Source organism: Ruditapes philippinarum, unplaced genomic scaffold, assembly GCF_026571515.1.
Source record: "Ruditapes philippinarum isolate M1 unplaced genomic scaffold, ASM2657151v2 ctg6741_1_1_1_1, whole genome shotgun sequence".
Taxonomy (NCBI): domain Eukaryota; kingdom Metazoa; phylum Mollusca; class Bivalvia; order Venerida; family Veneridae; genus Ruditapes; species Ruditapes philippinarum.
Window position 1 is genome coordinate 92,756 of NW_026854819.1, and position 25,668 is coordinate 118,423.

General features: G+C 31.9%; 2 protein-coding genes across 2 annotated transcripts; one reads left to right on the forward strand and one right to left on the reverse strand.

The window, feature by feature from the left end:
* Nucleotides 1–571: 571 nt before the first annotated feature.
* Nucleotides 572–25,222, reverse strand: LOC132741166 (uncharacterized). The gene is made up of 3 exons (XM_060729280.1): nucleotides 25,190–25,222; nucleotides 23,727–24,068; nucleotides 572–3,031 (listed from the first exon to the last, which is right to left on the reverse strand). The coding sequence occupies exons 2-3, from the start codon at nucleotides 24,056–24,058 to the stop codon at nucleotides 1,675–1,677; spliced, it is 1,689 nt and encodes a 562-aa protein (XP_060585263.1). The 5' UTR covers nucleotides 24,059–24,068; nucleotides 25,190–25,222; the 3' UTR covers nucleotides 572–1,674.
* Nucleotides 13,432–20,675, forward strand: LOC132741167 (zinc finger protein 224-like). The gene is made up of 5 exons (XM_060729282.1): nucleotides 13,432–13,604; nucleotides 14,325–14,455; nucleotides 14,828–15,115; nucleotides 16,219–16,355; nucleotides 18,214–20,675. The coding sequence occupies exons 1-5, from the start codon at nucleotides 13,453–13,455 to the stop codon at nucleotides 18,385–18,387; spliced, it is 882 nt and encodes a 293-aa protein (XP_060585265.1). The 5' UTR covers nucleotides 13,432–13,452; the 3' UTR covers nucleotides 18,388–20,675.
* Nucleotides 25,223–25,668: the final 446 nt, after the last annotated feature.

Consider the following 25,668-nt stretch of genomic DNA (forward strand, 5'->3'; position numbering starts at 1 on the left):
TAATACGCTTGGCTATAGCATAACTAAGTCTCTAAAAGTTTGACTCCAATTTTGGTATGTAATCTTTGTTCATTGACCTGAAGTGCAGTGCTAAAAAGTCCATCAGAGTCCTCCATTTAATTTGTCAGTGTAAAACTTTTCCAAGTTTTTTTATTTTTGATAATAAAACAGTTTTATTAATCCTGATTTAACATCCTTACAATCAGTTCAAATGCCGCTAATGTTAAATGTTATAAATAACCTCTATTTAAGAAGAAAATGCCTAACTGACAGCTAAACTGTTGACAAGGCAACACGTCCGACTCGCAGAGTTCTAGTTTCTATGAAAATATGATTTATTTTCATCGAGAGATATGAAAATAAAATTAATATTTTATAAGTGATGTTGTGTACTGCCTGAATGAAGAAGAAAGAAGTCTGGGATTAAACGCATTTTATTTCATCAATATTTCATTTAAAAGTATTATAATAAAACCTGTTATCCTTACTTAATCAATCATTTGTGAAAAAATAAGCCTATTGTTATGTAAATTGACAATGTAAATGTTAAAATCATACTATGTTTGTTGATTATAATTCATAACAGTATAAAATATGGTGTATTTATTTCAAATGTATATTTGATTTTGTGATTACATAAATTTAAACTGATTAAATTCTTTGGGTACATGCATATATATTTTGTGCTAAGATCAAATAAATGTTAGACTGATAGTCATCTCATAGCATTGTGAGTGTTTATTTTACCTGACAAATTAATTTGTTTATCCTTACTATTGAATGAAAATAAAACATGATAAAATTACGTTTTAATTTCTTATATTTTTATCACCAATTATTGTATAAAAACACCCACTTCTAAAAGGTTGGTACATGTACATTTCGTTAGTAGACATGTGTGTTTCTGCTCAATAACCAAGGCACAGTTATATGACCAAGTATTAGATTTTTTTTATAAAATTATTACCTTTATCAATTTATACAGAAATATTCTTGTTTGATTGTTTATGAGTCTATAAACTTATAGACAAACTCTCTTACCTGTTTTTGGATTCACCAGTACTAAAGGTAAGCAATGTTTACGCCCAAGGGGGAAAGGACACCTATTTTCATAGGTGCCAGTGCTTATAGAAGAAGGGTATTTTCATATATATTTATTTCAGCCTCATGTATATACAAATAATTATGTATAAATCAGCATTTCGTAATACATTATACAGAATATATTGCAGATTAATAAGAGACTTGTCGGCTATAAAAACAATTCACCTAAAAAGCTACACTGAAAATATGTTCATTATATAATTAGAGAAGAAAGTTACAATACACAATTATTGTTTTAAAAGTTGACATTTTACAAGTACGTTGGCACATTTTTCTATTCATCACAAAGATATCCCTTAGTCGTTAAAAATATACATTTTCTCTATTATATTTATGTTAAATTGTCTACACGATTTGTGTCTTTATAATTATATTGATATATTAAGCAAGTTCAACAATATAGAAATCATTACATTTTTTGCCGGACTGATATTTCTTAGATACACAATGTATATGATTCATTATAAACTGATATACACTATTGTTTCATCATACTCCATTAGCTAATATGATATAAACATGAATTTCCTGCAGTAAAGAGTATTGCTAAATTCTTTCTATTTTCTTTGTTTAATGAGAGAAATTCAAAACAACTAATTTTTCCGATGAAAGGGACGAAACTAATACACAGGTTTTCTTTGTGTCATAGCACATAGCCAATGGCTTCTTAAGACCACCTTGATTATAAACTAATTCGCCCAGACATTTACCATCTCTATCAAACATTATGATGTTGTGTGAACTAAAACCAGAAATAAACACAGTCCCCTCATCGGCTACACATACACCACGTGTGGTGGCAAGCCTTTTATCTCTCAGTTCTCTCTTCACAGTACCATCTCTGTTCAGACAGACGGCACCATCACTAAAATCTGTTACAAAAACAGTATCTCCACTGACAACATTTTGTTGTGTATTTGATTTACATATGCGTTGGCCATTAACCTCAATACTGATAGTCTTTATTAATGTACCAGTCATACTGTATACATTTACACCATTTACATAAGATACCCACAACTCTCCATCACAATATGTCATTCCGTTGTAACCTCCACCTGTAACAGATATATCTCTCACCTTAGATAACGAGTTTCCTACTGATATAAACCAAACTTTGTTGTCGACAAGTTTCACAGCGACCTCAGTATTACCAGTACAACAGATACCTCTAGGATATGATTCTAGATCCAAACAATCTTTAATGTTATAATTCACATCAAGCCTCTTTATCCTGTCATTATAATAGTCAGCCAGTATGATTGTACCGTCTGCAAGCTGACATATATCATTAATGTAGCATTCATGACGGTCATTTGTCATCTTCATATTAATCTCCTTCCGTGAACTTACTTTATATATTTTTGATGTTAATAGACTGTTCTTCTCTATTACTCTCTGTACACGCCCTAGACATATTAATGTTGCGATAGAAGACTTTAATTCTGTATTCTCTGTAAAACGTAAACACACACGACCTTTATCCTCGCTTTGTTCAATCACTTTCATTGCATCGTTTACAGTTTGTTGTATCAGTTTTGTCTGAACAAATTGTTCTCTTATATTAAGATTATGGACTGTCTGTAGCTGGCTAGTTGTTTTCTCAATTTGTTGTTTAAGTTTACTTATTTGAGAGATATTTGTTCTCAGATCCTCTTTAACCAAAGAATATTCTGTCTCCAGAGCTTCCAATGCTTCATGCTTCAACTTCTGAATATGTTCTACCAAGTCCCTTTCAATTGCCTCTACCTGTGAAATTACGTCACTTCTTTGCTTCTCAACGTTATCGGTGTTTGTCTGCATCTTCCGTTCAGTTTCCTCTAAACGCGCCTGAATGTTTCCCATATTGGAAGTTTTTCGCTCAAATTCATTTTGCTGGTTGGAAGAAATAGTAACTTCTTCTAAATCTGATACTCCTCTGCAAGATCTGAAGAAAAATATATTAATAATAAGGCTATGTCTTAGAAATCAAATTTTCTCTACACTGTTTTACACAATAAAATATAAAAACATGATATACATGTACAGTTGAAAATCATGTTCATATCATCAAGTTTAATGAAATGAGAAAATACACTTAGCATTACAATGACCTTGTTAAGTTAAATTGATGCCATTTGTACAAATAATAATAACCATAGCTGTCGGAGGACACAGTCACGCTTGACTAATGAAATACTGGACGCAGTAAAGGAAGACGAAACTATCAAAATAATCAATTGTGATATAAAAATATTTCTGCATCAGTATCAAGATTGCACTCAAATGTTCAATATCTTTGCACCACATAATATGCACGTGACCATGTCAATAAAAGTTAAACAGACATCCTTGAAGCAATAAAGAAGTTTTACGGGAAGGCTATTTGGAAAATATTAACGCTTCAGTTATGAACCTTGCCACATAATCATTATATGGGTGTGGATATGAAACTTAATTTTAAAGTTTAAAGTAAATCTTTTTAAAAAATAGTGTAAGAGCAAAAAAAAAACACATTTTTTATAAAAAAAAAGTTCCAAGCTCAAGGGGAGAATATTTCTTGATATATTCATGCTACAGTTACAACACTTGTCACATGTGATGTTGGAGACTATTAGTAACAAATATTGAAGATCCCATAAGAAATGAAGAAGTTATAGTAGATTATAACGCTTTTGAACAGAATTTCTAGGTTTCTAGGTGTCAGGAGAAATGTCTGCCTTGATGTTATTTAATCTAAGAAAAGATTTAGTAATAAATACTAGAACCAATTTCCAAGATATGGAGGCTTGGCAGCACCGCCTGACATAAAAGTGAAATATTCTCAGTTGGAAAACTAGCATGTAATTGTTTAGTTAACACTATCTTTTTTTTTTAGGTATTTTTATCCTTTTCTATCTCAAATCAATATATACATGTAAACAACAAACTCTGATTATTATTTACACCCAAAACAAAGAACTCTGATCATTATTTACACCCAAAACAAACACACATCATTTATCAGCCACTTATATGAAATATCTTTTCACGTATACGTCTTTTATACGAAACAAGACACCTGGCGAGCCCAAGCTCTAAACAACTTATGATCAAACAACAATAAAATCACCACAAAATGAAGAACACAAAAAATGAATATTTTTACAACTCTAAGATACGGTATAAACCACAAACATTCATCCAACAATATTAACTTCACACAATCTAATCAGCATCAGAAAACAACTTAAACTAAAGCACCCAATATTTACATATATCCTCAAAACAAAGCATCAACTAATATAATCTTGATCAGACAAACATTCAACCAATATCAATCAATTATATCTTCACAAACAGATATAACTCAACAACAAAAACAACTAATTTCAACCAATAAACCCTGATCAATTAAGATCACCACAATTATATTCAACCACTTCAACAAACCAACAAAACTGACTTCAAAACAACAAAATTCTCTTCCCAATAAAAAAATAACCCCTCACACTATAAGCGTGTGTCTCCTAACTGATGTAAAATCTCTCTCTAAACGCGCATATTTGCTAGCTGAAACGATTTGACATTTAAACATGTATACATATTTTATACTCCCAGCAACAGGTTTATAAATGAAACTGTACATTGAAATATGATACACTTCAGTGTATCGCTGACTCGTTGTAAAAAAAAACTATCTACAGTGAAACTGTGATTATTCTGACACTAGGTTCAAAAGAGAATAATTTAAAAAGACTGTGTTCTTGAGTTATGGATCTTGCCATATATCATGCTGCTGATGATAAAGAACATAAATATGAAGTTTGAAGTTAATACCTTAATAAATTTAGAAATTATAGTAAAGATACAATTTCCTAAGGAAAAAGTCTAACTTTATGGGGAGATAATTTTGAAAATATTTGTGCTAGAGTTAAATACATTGTCACATATGAAGTGGTTGATAATAAGAAACATAATTTACATGAGTGATGATGTTTGAAGTTGACATCTTCATAAATAAATATGTTATAGAACTTTATTTTAGTTCAAGGGGAGATACTTCTGAAAAAAAATTGTGCTAGAGTTAAATAGATTGTCACATATGAAGGGGTTGATAATAAAAAAAACAAGTTACATGAATGATGATGATTGAAGTTGATACCTTAATAAAAAAAATATGTTATAGAACATCTTTTTGTTAAAGGGAAGATAATTCTGAAAATATTGCTTCTAGAGCTATGACACTTGACTCATCACATATGGGTGATGATAAGGAACACATCTATGTATTTGAACTTTGAAGTTGATACCTTAAAAAATAAAAAAAAAACAAAGCTTTAATCGGAAATCTGGACGCGAACGCTGACGCCGGGATGAGGATTGCTCTCCATATTCTTCGTATAGTCGACCTAAAAATAGGCTTTAATGATATACTTCCGATTTCAAAACCATTTTTTTCTCTATTTACGGTTCATTTAAAATACAATATCTTTCTACTTATTTTCTTTTTCTGATATAACTAAGTAGCTTTACTTTTCCTTATTTTATTTAAAATCCTGATTTCCTTCATGAAAGTAAACCCTAAATTCGACTGATTATTGCTTCATTCCCGATTGATGTTTTGAAAGAGAATCTTGTTTGACCTCCTATAGTTAGAAAATATGAGAAATACTATTTATAATGAAGAGAAAGGTAAAAGATACTGGATATTTTACAGAATGAAAGAAGGATAATTATAAATACCTGTGATCTTTGGCAATACATTTCGCGCAAAACACCATGTCATGTTCCCCACAGTACATTTCAATGTCTCGATCTGGATGGTAGCGACACTTGGAAACCATGGTTACCTTTGACCCTTTTGTTGAAGCATCACAATCTTGTAACGTATGTGACCGTGTAGCTTTCCGCCGACCATGCTGTCGTGTACATGATGTACACAGATATTCGTCACATACGGGGCAATACTTTACAGCATCTTCTCGGATATCATCATCCCCACACGGAGTGCAAGTGTACTCAAAATCAGCATCCGAGCCATCTTTAATTAAAGTCAAATCACCTTCCTCAGCCATTTTTCATCGTCGCTCTGATTTCTGAATATCAAAGGGATTAAAAATAATCTGAAATATGAGAATAATGATCAATAAGGGGAGCAACGGTCACAGTACACAGTCCCCACAATAATCAAAAGAAAAAGGCACAAAAGGGGATACAAAAACGGACAAGGGCAGAAAAGTGTTTCATATAAAGTAATACAAGAGCTCGTGGTTTTACCTCGGCATTAAATTTTCTTGAGGAGCTTCTATTGGATATTGCAGTGCTTTGCCTTATACAATATGCTTATAAAAATATTTCATGCATTTATAAAGGTTTATCATTAAATAATTACTGAATGTTCGTGTTTGTATGGCTTTTTTTACATAATATACTGTAATTCAACTTATGTGGTTCAGAAGGAAATTCAGCTACCTTACGCTTAATCTACTCATATAATCGCTTGTGCCAGTGTCAAAAAGACCCTTGGTCATTTCTTAACATAGTTAAATTTTACGGAATTGCCCAAATTTAAACGGATAACTTAGATGTTATCTAGAAAGGACTATGCAGTGAAATTGAACATTTCAAGCATGTTTTCATATTAAATGTATCCGAAATATTTGTTCTACACTTGGACTGTTTTAAGCAAATTTATTTGAAACTCAAAGTAAATCTGAAATGCCTTCCCTGCCAACTATGTTAAATCATTCGTTATAAAGATATTTGACGGGTTATATGGTCCTATATAAACGGTTGTTTGTTAATGTAGCCCAGGGTTATATTGCAAACAACCATTTATATACGGCCATATAACCTGTCAGAAATATTTATAATGACTTTATAATAAAGTAAGCATCATTTTTAGACGAATAAAGCGAGATTTTTTTATAAATCGACAGCAGCCATGTATTTAAAACTATATAAACGTCACGATTATCCAATGAAAAGCGACGTTACAAACGTGCAGTATTATAATATTATTTATAATACTGCACGTTTGAAACGCCTTTTCAATGGATAATCGTGACTTTAATATAATTTTATATACACGGCTGCAGTCAAACGAAAATCCCATTTGTTCCGGAAAACAAGAAATTTGTTGTGTTATAAATTTATTTTCAAGATTCCTGACAGGTTATATGGCCGTATATAAACGGTTGTTGTAATATTTGTCTAGTGGCTCGGGTTACTTTCGAAACAACCGTTTATATAGGTCAAAAACTTTTATAACTAAAAAAATACGCTACACAATACCTGCGATTTGTTAGACTGAAAGGAATGGTCTGCACGTCTAAGAAAACAACAACACACACATAAAATAACGACACATAAATGACTGATATTTCAATGTAAGACATTTGGCGCGTTTGTTAAATATACCACGGAATCAGGTACATTTGCTCTGACATATGATACTTTGAACTGTATCTTGCCTGTTATGAATCTGGCAGATCCGTTTTTTTCTATATTTTAGATTTTGTTTCTGGCTTGTGTTAAAACCTTTTGAATAAATTTGACAAAAGGTAGATCCAGGATTTCATGCGAATTTTGAATGTTTATAAATCAATGGTGTATAGTGAGTTCATGGCCTTTTTTTTTGTTATATCTCATTTAATCAGCCAGGGGTAGAATGCACAATCAGGCAGGATTGTGTGATGGGGCTAATTTGACTGCGTCCCGCACTCAACCTCACGCTTTCAGCCCCCTGGGTGCCTTTTTGTCCACCCCTTCCCCCTAGTGATTACAGAAGAAGACAGTTTACTACTAGCGAACGATGATATAACATAAAAATGTACAATGTACATAAATATGTAATGTAATATATATCTATACTGTATAGCAAAGATAAGAAGTTTTAATAGAACGTAGCGCACTTGAAGTTTTACAAAGTCAACAAAAATATCTTCATATACATGTATTTAATCAGCGTGACGATAGGTTTATAGCGCAAATTAATAGATATCGATAAGTTCTCCATGTCAAAATGTTTTCCAAAGATTATTTTTAATGGTATGGTAGGTCGTAATATAACAGACGGGCGTCAATATTCAACCTTGAAAATTGATTTATAATCATACTACGAGTGTTTTTTCAACGGGCTCAAAATATAATACCAGTACTTCACCGGAATAAACACAGTGACATTAAAATGTCTGGCTCTGTCATTAAAGGGACTCCACTGAGGTTTTTTGACATGACGGGACTGGAAATTTTTTTATTTTTTTTAGATCATTACTCAATTTGATGAAGATCTATACTTAAAACTTATGTGCAAAATCTCAGATCATTAGCTCGTTCCGTTTTGTCAAAGTAATAATTATATTAGCGAAAAATGACCCAAAAATGTGTTTTAGGCTTATTAACCTCAGTGGAGTTCCTTTAACAGTTTGAAGGACGTCATACTTACTTAAATGTTTAATAAATATTCATTTTACATGTTTTTTTTAAGAAATGTAATGCAAAACGACAAATAGCTTACATCTCCCTGAAATGTTGGTATGTTTAAAGATAAAGTAAAAAAATGATAAAGATATATCCTATATTCAACAAGCATATTTTACTGAATTTTAACTGAAATGAAGGAATATTGAAAGTCGGGATTTATGAAGTGAGTTTCTGTGTGCAACTAGGCATCATAGGGAGGAAATTTTATGAAAGTTAAAGAGTAAGCACGTAAGACTCTTCGACTAAGAGACAACCACATTGCACATCACCCCATCTCTTGTACCCCCGTCTGAGAATCATTCCCAACCCAAACACAATTAAGTCAACCGTAAGAAAGAATTTATGGTTATTTTTATTAGTTTTTAGTCATAAAAATCTAGATCTATGTTTATTTTTACAAAACTGTACATGTATACGTTTAACACAACTGTACATGTATAAGTTTAAAAGTACTTTAGTACTGTGGTACTGTACTTTGAATTCAATAAAATGTGTTTAAATTTATTTAGAACAAACTCTACCGAAGAAATTATTTCATAAACGTGAAGGTCAAAGAACTTTTTTTCAAATTTCAATAAGTTCGCTCCCTTTTTATTAACGTTTCTTTTAAACTTTCTCTAACGTTATATAATGTTGTTTTTTAAATGTATTCTAAAAATGCATCAATGTTAGTATATAATCAAACATAAAAAACTTACTATTATCTTCATTGTTTAATTTTCTTTTTTCTAGTTTCGCTTTCGAATTCACGCCCACATAGGTTGCGCACCACCAAATTACTGTACAAAACCGCTTCAAAACTTTTTAAAAGATAATTTATCTATCTCTAAGTAATGTACATTTGCGATACAAAAAAGTAAAATATGATTTGTAAGATTCGATTTTACTATGAAAATGTTTTGCTTGTATGCATTCTTGCGGTCCTTTTTATATTTCAATGGTTTATTCTGTGAATCGTACATTTTATTACAGAACATCATTCGTAACATACATCATTTTAGATCTTTCTTAGAAGTCGTAAGATATGGTTCCAAATAGATATAAATTATTTTGTTTTCTATTCATGACCCGCGAAAGTGTTGATCAAGTTAATATCCGAATAAGTCTTGAGATTGAAGTTAAAAGGGAATAAACACTTGAAGTCGTAAAAACATGACAAATATAAATAGTAAATATTCCAGTTTAAAAATAGTTTTAAGTTGCGTTGAAAGATTATGTCCTTTTCCTCGGTACCACTAACCCTAAAAGCTGTATTAATGTTTGCCTTAATAGTATCAAGACTATATTTAGTTGCATATAGAGTACATTCTATTTCTATTATAATATAATACTGTATAAGTGGATATTGTTGCGTTGTGGACCAATGCGTGCGAAACATTTGCCAAAGTATGATGTATTGAAATTAATACTGTTTTGTGATATCTTTAATTAAGCAGGTACATGTTAAGAATATGTTGTTATTGTTATCGTTCTATTAATTAATTTTACACATTAACTACCGTCCGCCGAAAGGCGGCGGGGATATAGAAATAGTCTCCGTCTGTCTGTCCTCCGTCCTTCCGTCCGACATTTTTGTCCTGAGCATATCTCAAAAGGTATTTGAGATATGAACTTGAAACTTCATAGGTGGATAGATCATATTGAGTAGTAATTCATTGCACAAAAATGATAACACTTTCCTGCATAATTTATAAGTTATTGCCCTTTGTTACTGTTCAAACTTAATTTTTGTCCAGAGCATAACTCAAAAAGCCTTTGGGTTATCAACATAAAACCTATGGGTGGATAGATCTAACTCAGGAATTGTGCAGTGCACAAGAGTGATAACTCTACCCATCATAATTTTTGAGTTATTGCCCTTTGTTATTTTTCATACTTAATTTTTCACCTTAGTGGAGCATAACTCAAAAGTCTTTTAGATGTCAACATGAAACTTCATAGGTGGATAGATCTTATTGAGGAGGAATGCTGTGCGCAAAGATAGACACTCTACGCGTTATCATTTTTGAGATATTTCCTTTTGTTATTTTGCATACTATTTTGTCCGGAGCTTATCTCAAAAAGTGTAAGAGGTATCAACTTGAAAAATCATAGGTGGATAGATCATATGGACGAGGTGTGCAGTGCACAAGAATAATAACTCTACCGTGCATAATTTTTTAGTTATTGCCCTTTGTTGTTTTTTTTCAAATTTAATTTTTGTCCAGAGCATAACTCAAAAAGCCTTTGAGATATCAACATGAAACTTCATGGGTGGATAGATCTCTCTCAGGTAGTGTGCAGTGCACAAGAATGATAACACTACCCTTCATAATTTTTGAGTTATTGCCCTTTGTTATTTTTCATACTTAATTTTTCACCTGAGTAGAGCATAAATCAAAAAGTCTTAAAGATGTCAACATGAAACTTCATAGGTGGATAGATCTTATTAAGGAGGAATGCTGTGCACAAGAATTAAAACTCTACCCTTTATAATTTTTGAGTTGTTACCTTTGTTATTTTTTCATACTTTTTGTTCCGGAGGTTACCTCAAAATGTGTTAGAGATATCAACTTGAAACATCATAGGTGGATAGATCTCATTGAGGAGAAGTGCAACACACAAGAATGATAACCTACCCTGCATTTTTTTTCAGTTACTGCCCTTTGTTATATTCAGCCATCAGTATTCACGTAGGTTTCAAATCTGTAATCACTTCAGCCATCAGTTTTCATTACCAAAAGACCTCTTTAGATTGAATTATTTTGCTCTACTACATATACATTCTTACAATGAACAAACATATTCGGCGGGTGATGGCCATGCTAACATGGCTCTTGTTATTTTTATATTTGTATGAAATATACATTGTTAGCTTGATAGAGGACCTGATCACACATTTCTTTGTCATATAATGAAACATTCTTTTGTTATATTAATAACAATGTCATTAACACATGTATTATTTCATTGAAATATTTGCGCTTTGTTAAGACCAAACTTAATCAAACAAGCAATGAAAAATTAATATCAGTACCTGAGTCGTCAAATATCAAATCTTTGTAACGTGTTTTATTTGAGAGCAGAAAACTTGCCTAAAAGGAAATAATTTTTCGTGATCAATTATTTGCGAATGATTTCAATTTGCAAAGATCGCAAATATTTCCACGTCGCAAAATTAACAACTTATTTAGTTTTTCTTTAAAGGTTGTATATTGTATAACATTTACAGTTTTATTTCATTTGGCTGAAAAGAGAGTGAAAAAGATATAATATTTCCTAAAACGTCTTTGAAATTATGTTTATTTATTTTCAGTTAGATTTCTTCCAAGCTTAGCATTTTTGTACAATTTTAATCGGGTTTTACATTCACAGTAATATTTGTTTATTTTTCTTTCTTTCCAAGGGGAAACAACATTCCAGTGTGACACATGCAGTGAGTAGTTTCATCTTCAAAATAAACTGAAACGTAACATTAGGTCTCGTCATCACGTTGCCAAGGGCAACAATGAATTAATAATGACAACAAGACGGGCGTCACATGGACTTACAGTCATTGTCAAATCTGAGAATCAACACCAGGAATATTTACTAGAGGTTGTTGAGGGAAATGAAGTTGCGAGTGGACAAAATGAGCTACATGTAGACGTTATACAACAAGAAAATGTTGGGCAATAACAAGTCTACCTATAAGTAAACAATAAGCTGTTATGTTGCTTGGTAAATTAGTAGCTTTGTATCATAAAAAAGTATTTATCAACATATGTATGTGGAGCTGAGCTCAGAGTGACAATGGTCTCATTTTGTTAAGTCGAATAAAATACCTCAATGTTAGAAGAATTTCCGCCGTTGACGTCTTTTCCTAGCGAACTATATCATTTACATGTAGGGGGTCTATAGGAACCAGCTTGTCAGTCTGTTTGTCCACATGATGGTTTCCGGACGATAACTAGAGTTTGATATGAAGTATTGTAATAAAACTATATTCCTTATCAGGGAATCCTGGTTGGTCCTGCATTCGGAATCCCTGGGGTCAAGGTCAAGGTCACCGTTACAAACAAAATAGAAAAATGGTTCCGGACAATAACTAGAGTTAGGATTGAGATATTGTAATCAAACTTGGTGTTTAGCAAGCTTATATGAAGACCCGTGCTGGAATCGCATTTGGACCCCTGGGGTCAATGTCACTGTTACTTATTATAGAAAAATCGTTCCCAGAAATAACTAGAGTTAGGAATGAGATATTGTAATCAAAGTTGGTGTATAGCAAGCTAATAATTATGAAGATCCCGGCTGGTATTTTTTATATGTCTGTCCATCGAATGCATTTCCATCATTTCTATATGTCTGAAAAAGTGTACCACATTTTTCAATCTGTTCAGTATCTACTTTTTCGAAACTGCTGATAAGTTGGTTTGTCACTTGTTGTCCTTTCTTACATCACTCAATCTATAAAATGGACTGTCTTTCCCATTACTTTGAAACTGACCATTAGATGACCAATCAGCAGACCTGACTTTATATATTGATGACCTCTAGTGGATTACTATTGCTAGCAAATTTTAATGGTTATATGGTTGTAACCATATCAACAGTTTGATAGATTTGGAGATTTTAAAATGAAAAAGTACACATTTGTAAAATTGAAAGATTTTTTTCTCCTCAAGTTGTCAATTCTATGTTTTCATCTAATGAATGTTACTAATTGTATATGTGACAAAAGTAACATTGTAGTTATATGTTACTTTGTATGACTAACTGTCCATTTTTGATAATACTCTCATCTATATACCAATATTTTTAGTATCCTCGTTAATCTATTCTAATTTGTACACAAATGTGAGAAGCCATTTAAATGTCGTGTCTGAGAGAAGAGTTTTGTTTCCAGAATTTTTTACATCAACTGCTTTACGCAACCAGCATATGGTGGTCCATTGGGGACATAAGACGTATATCTGTGACGTATGCGGTAAAGGATTTATGAGTCGTAAACATTTTAAAGATCACACGAAGATACATGACGGAGAGCAACCTCACAAATGTGAAACCTGCGGCAAAGATTTCATCTACTACAGGTATGTATATATCATACTATCTGATGTCGGCTCTTACCACCCTAATGTCTTAAACTGACTGGTCTATCTTTCAATCTGGACAAGACCTTTTAACATTTGTAGTGAAATTTACAAAATAAATACTGACTGAATAGCAAACAGTGCAAACCATGATCAGACAACATGCATGTCAGATTACCTTTGTCTGCATGCACTGCTCAAAAGGGTAGAATAAGTTACTGTCAATAGGTTATAGCTTAAGTAAGAAAATATTTTATATTTTGAATTTGTATTTTATACAATTTGTACATAAAGTTTCTTTGTCAGTATGTCAAAATGTGTAAAACGTAAAATACATGATAACTTAAAACTCCAGGGTATTGCGAGTCGTCTTGAGAAATGCCTAAATAATTTTGCTTTTGTCATAGCTCACATCATATTTGGTTAATACAACAAGCATTAGATGTACAGAATGAAGATTTCAAATGTTCAGTTTTTGGGCAAAATATATTTTCTGTAAGGTTCAAAGGTATTATCTCTTAAACCATTTGTTATTTTCCCTGACTTCACTAAAAGGTGTGAGGATATTTGCTGTTACTTGGGTCAAAAGCAGATTTGATAACTTGTAAGAAATCTGCTTGCTGATATACTTAACCTACAGACAGCAAATCCCAAACAGTTTTAATTTATATTTCTTAAAAAATTATATTGTAACAGAAAAAAATTTGATTTTTTCTGTAGGAGTTTAGTTCGACATATGCTTGTGCACATAGACCTTAGAGAAAGACCAAAACCATATAAATGTGAATATTGTAACAAGGAGTATACAGAAGTGACTGGCTTTAAACATCATATGAGAGCTGTTCATACAGGTATTTTACTTTACAAATAACCATTGCTTTAATATTGGTAATACTTTTGTTAAGGCCCCTGTGGTTTAATAGGTATGGTCACCGACTGTTAACCTGAATAGAGTTAAGAATGTTTTTAATTGTATAGATCTCAGTATATGGTATTAATCCTTTAAAGGCTGTATATTGTACTAAATGTACAACATTTTCAGCTTTTTATGAATGAAGAAAAAGTAAAATAGATATAATGTTTTCTTAAATGTCTATGAAGTTATGTAAATTTAATTTTATATAGAGTTCTTCCACTTCAGCTATTTTTGCTCATTTGTTGGGGGGGTTACAGTTGATTGTAGGATCCAAAGTCATATTTGTGTATTTCTTGATCTCCCTCAGGTGAAACACCATTCCAGTGTGACATATGTGGTGAGTCATTTCATCGTAATGATAAATTGAAACGTCACATTAAGTCTCGTCATCACGTTGCCAAGGGCAACAAGGAGTTAATAGTGACAACAAGACGTGCATCACATGGATTTCCAGTCATTGTGAAAGCTGAGAATGAACATCAAGAAGATTTATTAGAAATTGTGGAGGGAAATGAAGTGGAGGGAGGACAAAATGAGCTACATGTAGATGTAATTCAACAAGAAAATGATGGGCAACAACAAGTATACCTTATAGGTAAACAATATGTTACGTTACTTGTAGTTTAAAGGTAGAGTGTTAGGTAAATTTGGTCTTATGTTGCTGGGTAAACTAGTAGCTTTGTATCATGAAGTATATCAACATATGTCGAGGCACTCAGCGTCACAGTGGTCATATTTGTTCCCAGTCATATTTCCTCAATGTATGTAGAAGTCATTCTCTAGATATGTCTTATGTTGTTGAACATCTTTTGTTTTTTGTTACAAGTTATAATAAAATCCTTCAATGGATGCAAAAGATAAGCTCCTGACAAAATGTTCACCACAAAAAGACTTGAATGTTTAAGTATAATCCATATCCTTTATATATGTAAGGGACAACCTTCTTGGTTGAGGGGTTAGTCGATGACCTCTCTGGCGTGTGTTCGATCCCTGGAAAATGCGTTGGTAGTTTAGCACGGAGGAAGGTAGTCTAGTACTGTTGTAACTCTCCAGGAACGATGGTTAGGAAACTACCCGCCTATATGACTGAAATACTGTTGGGAAAAGGTGTAAAATGAAACAAACAAACAAAAATATATGTAAGGTCAAGGTTACTGATAACTAAGGCCCCCACGATTACACGTTTAAACGGATTCATTTCGATTTTCATTCATAAACGTTTACGATATTGTTAACCGTTTAATCGAAATGCCCATACAATTTCTTGATCATTGCATGTAATCATGGATTTTATCAATTCTAGTGGTTTATTCCAAAGTAAACAAACGGAAAATAGGTGTTTACAACCCTCCACACAGCATTACGGTGCAAAATTGCTCGTGACATAATACATTTTTGGTAAAAAAGGGGGTTACAATGCAAAGCGTGTGTGCTGACTCAATCGTGATGAGCCCTGCGTATTCTTTATTTGTACACGTGTAAAAAATAGAAAGAAAGACATCATTTGGCGACTCAAATACATGGTGTGTATAGTACATAGAGGTACCACCGTTTAAACGGTATCGTTTCGGTTCTTAGCAATCGTGTAAACGTTTACAAAAAATTGTAAACGTGGGAGCCTTACTGATAACTGGGGACAACTGTTCGTCACATTAAAAATGAACACATTATAGTAACTAAATCTTATGTGTTTTGTAGGCTTAGGACAAGGAGGGGAGGCAGCTTATTTACAGGAAACACAAGTGATTGAAGGTCCTGATGGCACAAGATATAGTATAGCAGGATCAGGCGAGGAACTACAAGTTATTGAGTCTTCTAACTTACAAGTTACTGAGGTAAAAGTATTTCTTTTTCATACACATTATTTTAAGATAATACTACATTTGTCAGTTACTATAAACAATTAAGATCTAATGAGCAAAAATTAGTTTCAATCCTAAAACCAAGACTTGATTTCTGCAGAAAATCTCTATCATATTCAGGCTCAAGAGTTTGGAACTCTCTCCAAATAAATGTAAGAAATTCCACCATTTTACAGACAGTCAAAAATAATAATCTGAAAAGGAACTTTTGTGGGAAACACAGTTCAGATAAAGGTCACACATGGCCAATAAAGTAAATTTTATATTCTAAATGTTCACATTCATATTTTCTTAAAACAGTTTTTTCAGTAACTTGTTTTTGTATGCTGTATAACAATTTGTAAATCTTTTGTTGTTTACGAAAAAACACTGTTACTCTCTCTTATGTCGAGAGTAAATCAATTATTCTCTAATCTACTATAGCAAGAAACAACAACAATTACATAGGAATAACGCTTAATATTTGGTAGTACATATTACAAATCAATCGGTATTTATTTGTATCTGTTATGTTCTTGTATTTGGGATTCATCAGATGTATAGCAATGTTGGCACTTGCTGTATCCGAAACTCTGAAATGAAACTAAAACAGATCTGAATACATGGTTACAAAATATTACAAAACAGAATAATATTGTGTAATCTGTAAAATATTAAATAACAAGTTATGCTCATTAAAACAAAGAAATTCATTAAATAATGCAACTTTAATAAGTTATATTTCAAGAAAAGATTTTTTGTGTGTCATGTGAAGAATAATGAAAAAGCCTTAGTATTCAGCAAGAATTATGTGTATTAAAATACTTCATTACAAAAACGTTTGTTGTAAGAAGGGATGGGGTCGGGTGGGGCGTATTTAAACAGGTTATTTAAGTACCACCAAATGCAAGCGTTGAGTGAAGAAAAACCGCGAAAAACACTATATATATACCCCCACTAACCCACGAAATACACGTGCACGTTAAAAGAAAATATTTAAGGTATCACTCCATATTTAACTTAAGGTACAGAAACCATACATACACGCTCATTCAAGCTATATCCGATACGAGAATAATATCATTTTGTTACTGAACATATTTGATATAGGCTCATAGGGAAGACAGGGCTTGACTAAATGTAATGTGTCTTGAAATAAAGTCATTATTTTTTCTACTACTACCACTATTATTATCATTATTATTATTATTATATCTACTAAAGTTCTGGTACATGTATGTTATATGAAATGGTCATAGAAAAGGTCACACTTGGTGATTAAAGGTCAACATTTTGTCTGTTGGAAGGTAAATTTTGTGTCTCGTCCATAATTTTTTCATCGTCCAAGGGATTTTAAAATGCTAGGTACAGATGTTCACTATTAAGAGACTGTAAGTTATGGATAAGGCACAACACATGAATCCCAACCTTCAAGGTCAAGGTCACACTTTGGGGTCAAACCTTAACACGGTCTGTTAAAGAAAGTATTTTGTGTCCAGTTCATAACTTGTTCATCAGTCAAGGGATTTTGTAAAAACTTAACACAAATTAATATTTACAATAATAAGATGATGTGTCATGCCCAAATCCGACCCCTATCTAAAAGGTCAAGGTCACAGTTGGAAGTCAAAGTCTTACAGGGTATGATGCCAAGTAAGGTTCAAGCAAACAAAATACAAAATGTCATCAATTGGTAAATTACCAAATGATACCATGATCGATGAAAAAGTTACAGACAAGAAATGTACTCTATAACTGAACAAACAACATTTATTTAAAATTATATTTTTCTTTGTGGCATGCTCAGTAGGGTGAGACTGACATAACAAACAACATTTTATTTTATTTGTAGCATGTTCAGGAGGGTGGGATTGTAGAGGGAGGAGTTATACAGCAGATACAACAAGTGGAACATATTAAGGATTCTAGTAGTGGAAATATTTTGGTCATGAACGATGGTGAAGAACAGACATTAAGTACATTAGCAAACATGGCGAGTGAAGCTTCAGTGGTTAAATTAGATTAGAATACTATCATCATGGTTATTTTTTGACAAGTTTTAACTGGTTATTTGTTAGAAAAACATGTTGATATTTTTTATTGAATGTTAAATCTTATATCATGTACTTTAAAAGAAGAGAACAAACATAAAGAGATTGCCTACATATCCATTGGTACGTACATAGAGGAAATTCATGTTTTTGTGTCACCTTGAAAAAGTCGTCATATAGGGTTACTTTTGTTGGTGGCAGTGTCGCGGCGTCCCCATAGTCTTGCTTCTTACATGCTTCGTTCAATGACCTGAAGAGCAGTGCATAAGAATCGGTACTTTGCACTTCTTATGTTTTGAGTTATTGCCCTTTGATAATTTTCATACTTTATAATTGTCCGGGACATTTCAAATTCTCCTTAACTATAACTAGCTATGGACATGAATCTTCATAGGATAATAGATCTCATTTAGAAGAAGTGCAGTGCTTTAAAGCCAGTACTCTGTACTTCATGATTTTCGAGTTATTGCCATTTGTTGATTTTAATACTTAATTTTTGTCCAGGCCAAATCTCCTACACTTTAAAAGCTATTGACTTGAAACTTCATAGGATAATGGATTTCATTGAGAAGAAAGCAGTGCACAAGAACTTATACTCTGCACTTAATGATGTTTGAGTTATTGCCCATTCATTTTCTTACTTAATACGCTTGTCTATAGCATAACTTAGTCACTATAAGTTTGACTCCAAATTTGGTATGTAAGCTTTTTTCATTGACCTGAAGTGCAGTGCTAAAAAGTCCATCAGAGTCTTGTCAGTGTAAAACTTTTCCATGTTTTTTTTTTATTTTTGATAATAAAACAGTTTTATTCATCCTGATGTAACATCCTTACAATCAGTTCAAAAAGCCACTAATGTTAAATGTTATATATAACCTCTATTTAAGAAGAAAATGCCTAACTGGCAGCTAAACAGTTGACAAGGCAACACATCCAACTCGCAGAGTTCTAGTTTCTATGAAAATATGATTTATTTTCATCGAAAGATATGAAAATAAAATTCATATTTTATAAGTGATGTTGTGTACTGCCTGAATTTAAAAGAAAGAAGTCTGGAATTAAACGCATTTTATTTCATCAATATTTCATTTAAAAGTATTATAATAAAACCTGTTATCCTTACTTAATCAATCATTTGTGAAAAAAAAGCCTATTGTTATGTAAATTGACAGTGTAAATGTTAAAAATCATACTATGTTTGTTGATTATAATTCATAACAGTATAAAATATGGAGTATTTATTTCAAATGTATATTTGATTTTGTGATTACATAAATTTAAACTGATTAAATTCTTTGGGTACATGCATATATATTCTGTGCTAAGATCAAATAAAATCAAATAAATGTTAGAGTGATAGTCATCTCATAGCATTGTGAGTGTTTATTTTACCTGACATATTAATGTGTTTATCCTTACTATTGAATGAAAAGAAAACATGATAAAATTACGTTTTAATTTCTTATATTTTTATCAACAACTATAGTATAAAATCACCGACTTCTAAAAGATGGGTACATGTCCATATCGTTAGTAGACACGTGTGTTTCTGCTCAATAACCAAGGCCCAGTATTCATGTTTTTATAAAATTATTGCTTTTATTAATTTATACAGAAAGTATTATAACTTGATTGTTTAAAAAGCTATAAGCTTATAGACAAACTCTCTTATTCAACCAGTACTACAGGTAAGCAATTTGTCTAAAGTTTCTCGCTCAAGGGGAAAAGACACCTATTGTCATAGGTGCAGCTGCTGTTATTATTGATATATTTATTTCAGTCTCAAATATAATAATATATTTACACATCAGTACTTCATAATAAAATATACATAATCAATTTATATCAGATTTAAAAGAGACTTGTCGGCTATAAAAAAAACAACAATTCACCTAAAAAGCTACAATGACAATATTTCCGCTATATAAATAGAACAGTAATAAGACACATCTATTGTTTAAAAAGTTGACATTTTATAATTACATTGTCACATGTTTTTTATTCTTCACTTGCCGATTCCTCAGTGGTTAAAACAATTAAATATCGCTTATACATTTTTTCAATGGCAAGTCTTTATATATTGTATATTATATATTATATATAATATAACACACTTTGCATGTTTTGCCGGACTGATATTTTTTAGATACATGATTTATTTAACATTGATATACACAATTATTTCATCATATTGTATTAGCTAATATGTTGAATAGATACATTTCCTGCAGTAAAGAGTATTGCTAAATTCTATTTTCTTTGTTTAATGAGATATACTCAAAACAACTAAATTGTCCGATGAAACTGAAGCAACTAATACACAGTTTTTCTTTTTGTCATAGCACATAGCTAATGGATTCATAAGACCACCTTTATTATCAACTAATTCGTCCTGACATTTACCATCTCTATCAAACATCATGATGTTGTGTGAACTATTACCAGAAATGAACACGGTCCCGTCATTGGCTACACATACTCCATATGTGTTAGCAAGCCTTTTATCTCTCATTTCTCTCTTCACCATCAGACAGTCAGCACCATCACTATCATCTGTTACAATAACAGTATCTTCACTGGCAGCCATTTGTGGAGTTGATTTATATATGTGTTGACCATTGACATTATTACTGATAGACTTTAGTAATGTGCCAGTCATACTGTAAACATTTACACAATTCCCAGCAGATACCCACAGCTCTCCAGCACAATATGTCATTCCCCAGTAACATCCACCTGTAACAGATATATCTCTCACCTTAGATAATGAGCTTCCAACTGATATAAACCAAACTGTGTTGTTGTTCAGTTTCACAGCAACCTCAGTATTACCTGTACAACATATACCTCTAGGATATGCTTCTAGATCCAAACAATCTTTAATGTTATAATTCACATCAAGCCTCTTTATCCTCGAATTATAATAGTCAGTCAGTATGATTGTACCGTCTGCAAGCTGACATATATCATTAATGTAGCATTGTTCACGGTCATTAGTCATCTTGATATTAATCTCTTTCCGTGAACTTACTTTATAGTCTTTTGATATCAATATACTGTTATTTTCTGTTACTTTCTGTACACGCCCTAGACATGTTGACGTTCTAATTGAGGACTTTAATTCTGAATTATCTGTAAAACGTAAACACACAGGACCTTTATCCTCACTTTGTTCAAACAGTTTCATTGCATCGTTTACAGTCTGTTGTATCAGTTTTGTCTGAACAAATTGTTCTCTCATATTAAGATTATGGGCTGTCTGTAGCTGGCTAGTTGTTTTCTCAATTTCTTGTTTAACTTTACTTATCTGAGAGATATTTGTCGCAAGCTCCTCTTTAATCAAAGTATATTCTGTCTCTAGAGCTTCCAATGCTTCATGCTTCAATTTCTGAATATGTTCTACCAAGTCGCGCTCAATTGCCTTTACCTGTGAAACTACGTCATTTCTTTGCTCCTCAACGCTTTTGAAATTCGTCTGCATCTTCCGTTCAGTCTCCTCTAAACGCGTTTGAATATTTCCCATATCGGAATTTAAACGCTCAAATTCATTTAGCTGGTTGGAAGAAATAGTAACTTCTTCTAAATCAGATACTTCTCTGCAAGATCTGAAGAAAAATATATTACTGATATAGCTATTTCTAAGAAATAACATTTTACATACGTTTACATTTGAAAAGTATGTACGTCACGTCAAGTTTAATGTAATTATTGTTATTAATGAGAAAATACACTACTTAGTATTACTAACCCTGCTAAGTTAAATTGATGCCATTTGTGCAAATAATAATAACCAGAGCTGCCAGAGGAGACAGACACGCTCTACTAATGAAATACTGGACGCTGTAAAGGAAGACAAAACTAAGAAAAAAATATAAATACTTCTGTATCAGTATCATGTATGCACTCATTGTTCAATATCTTTGCACCACATAATATGCACGTGACCATGTCAGTAAAAGTAAACAAGACATCCTTGAAGCAATAAAGAAGTTCAAGAAGAAAAATAAGCAAAATTCTTAGTTTGACTGGAAGATAATTCGGAAAATATTGAAGCTAGAGTTATGGACCTTGTCGTATAATCATTATATGGGAGTCGAAATGAAACATAATATTAAAGATTAAAAAGTAAATCCTTTGAATATTAAAGTTTAAGCAAAAATTACATTTTCCAATAAAAGTTCAAAGTTCAGGGGGGGGGGGGTATTTCTGGAAATAATTATTCTATAGTCACATGTGATGTTGGAGATAATAAGTAACAACTATTTGAAGTTTGAAGTAGATGCCGTAAGAAATGAAGAAGTTATAGTAAAATATATCGTTTTTTATAGAAATTCTTAGTTCAAGGGAGAATAATTCAGAAAGAATGTGCTCTAGTGTTACGAATCTTTACACATATCATATGGTTGATGATAAGGAACAGAAATTTGAGCTTTGAAGTCGATACCTTAACAAATTTAGAAATTATTATAAAAGAACAGTTTGAAGGAAAATCTAAGTTCATGGGAAGATAATTCTGATAATATTTATGCTAGGGTTAAAACATTGTCACATATGAAGTGGTTGTTAATAAAAAAAACATACCCATGATGTTTGAAGTTGATACCTTATTAAATAAAGATGTTATACAACTTGTAGCAAAAATAAATTAAGGAAAAACCTAAGTTCAAGGGGAGATATTTCTGAAAAATTCTTTATGGAGTTATGACACTTGGACCATCACATGCGGGTGATGATATTAAAGGAACACATGCATGTTTATTAAGTTTGAAGTTGATACTTTGAGAAATAAAAAAAATACTTTACTGCACCAAAGCTTTAATCGGAAATCTGGACGCCGACGCCGGGATGAGCATAGCTATCTAGTTGAGCTTAAACATAGGCTTTAAAAATGTACTTTAGATTTCAAATCATTTCATCATTTTATTCTTCTTCATTTCAACCATGAATTGATTTATACATGTATGTGATTAAGATCCGTGATTTAACTGCTATTTAAGATGGTTGAAGAAATATGTACAACCACTTTAATGAGAATGCAATATATTTTCTGATACATCTAAGTAGCTTTTCTTTTCCCAATTTTATTGAAGTATGTAATCGTTGTTTTCTTCATCAAATTAAACCCTGAAGTCGGCTGATTTTTGCTACATTCATGATTAGTGTTTTCAAAGAGGAACTTGTTTGGCCTTCTGCAGTTGGAAAAGCTGAGAAATATCTTGCGTTTTTATTATTTCTTGTAAAGAGAAAGCTTTGTTTCATATACTGTATATTGTACAATATGAAAGAAAGATACATTTTGTAATTATAAACAAACCTGTGATCTTTGGCAATACATTTCGTGCAATACACCATGTCATGTTCTCCACAGAACATTTCAATGTCACGATCTGGATGGTAACGACACTTGGTAACCATGGTTACCGTTGACCCTTTTGTTGAAACATCACAATCTATTAACACATGTGACCGTGTAGCTTTTTGTCGACCATGATGTCGGGTACATGTAGAACACAGATATTCCTCACATACGGGGCAATACTTGACAGCTTCTTCTCTGACATTATCTTCCCCACATGGTGTACACGTGTACACAAAGTCAGCATCCGAGCCATCTTTTATTGAAGCCAAATCAACACCCTCAGCCATGTTTATAAATCTGGACAGAATAACAAAATACATTTTGTATACTATACCTATCTCTACTGTAGCCAAAAGTTAGTTTTTTTCCCTGCAAATTATAAAGCCAATTTCCGTAGCAGCGCTTGCTTCAATAGAGCATACATTGTCAGAGAAATAGTATAGTAGCATTCTGTAATTGTACAAATGTGTTAACATTCTTGCGGACCACGTGCTAACAAATCTTAGAATAATTTATCATTTTCGTTGCTATAATATACCATTTTACATGTATGTTCAATAAAAGTACATATTACTATGTAAATATCATAAAAAAACAACACAATATAAAAAAAACCTAAGGCTTGTTATTTCAAAACAACATTCCAAACTTTTTTTAGAGGTATTCAGTATAGATTTAATTACGTGCATAATAGTACATGTAGCACAACATTAATTCTTTAATAAAACCTTGATAAGAAAACGTGTATCAATTTGCAATAAATACTTCTTCAACGATATACTCGTCTAACTGGGGCGAAGGTTAGATAAGTACAAACTTTATCAGGTATACTCACTCTGGTATCTATTATTTCACAGGTGCTTGAAATTCTATCAATAATCGCTCTAAAGTCCGATTTAAAAAAATCCATACCTATATATTTTTTATCAATAATCGCTCTAAAGTTTTTATATTTTTATATATAGGTATGGATTTTTTAATCGGACTTTAGAGCCATTATTGATAGAATTTCAAGCTCCTATGGTTAATTTGATAAAACAACACAAAATAACGTACCTAAAGCTTATGATTTCAAAACAACATTCCAAACATTTTTAGAGGTATATTCTATAAGATCTAATTATGTTTACGTGCATAATACTACATGTAGCACAACATTAATTCTTTAAGAAAACTTGTATCAATTTACAATCAATCCTTCTTTAACGAAATACTCGTCTAACTGGGGCAAATGTTAGATAAGTACAAAACTTTATCAGGTACTGTACACTTCCTCTTTCTATCTGTTAATATAACCTCTTAAACATCGCTAATTGTGTGTGTTCACATTTTCTCTATCATTGCATATTGTCCAAAATAAAAATTGTTTCACAAATGTAAAGAGTTATAAAATTAAACATTTAAACACAAGTCCTTACGCTTTATTTTTGTGTCCCTTGTTTCGTTTTCGATTTTCTGTCCGCGTAATAATAAGTACATGGAGAATACTAGCAGGCAACAAACCGCTAAATATTTTTATTTTCAATATCCTTATAAAAATTCAGAAATAATGAGAACGATTCAAAAATGTTGAATCTATAGGTTAGTGTTTGTAAATGAGAAATGATCAACTGGAATGTGTATATCTGTACTTTGTGGCGTCTGTTTCTGACTATTAATCATGTAGCGAAAACAATTTTACAGTGATAATATTAACAGTTTGTATAATGCAGAGGTCATGCTTACGGACAACTTAAATTATCTTGACAAATATATTACGTTTACAGAAAGCATTAAAAAAACATTTCTGTATTGTATATGTATAAAAAAAGTTATACGTCGTTTTGAGTATGCACTTTATTAGGACCTTGTAGATTTTTATTTCTTTAGATTAAGAATGAGCTGTATACAGTATCTT

Excerpts from the sequence above, each read along its gene's own strand:
- LOC132741166 (XM_060729280.1), bottom strand. The coding sequence starts at position 24,058 with ATGGCTGAGGGTGTTGATTTGGCTTCAATAAAAGATGGCTCGGATGCT. Across the intron at positions 3,032-23,726 it reads TGTATTGCCAAAGATCACAG|ATCTTGCAGAGGAGTATCAG; the intron begins GTTTGTTTATAA and ends ATTTTTCTTCAG.
- LOC132741167 (XM_060729282.1), top strand. The coding sequence starts at position 13,453 with ATGGTGGTCCATTGGGGACATAAGACGTATATCTGTGACGTATGCGGT. Across the intron at positions 14,456-14,827 it reads TATGAGAGCTGTTCATACAG|GTGAAACACCATTCCAGTGT; the intron begins GTATTTTACTTT and ends GATCTCCCTCAG. Across the intron at positions 15,116-16,218 it reads ACAACAAGTATACCTTATAG|GCTTAGGACAAGGAGGGGAG; the intron begins GTAAACAATATG and ends TGTGTTTTGTAG.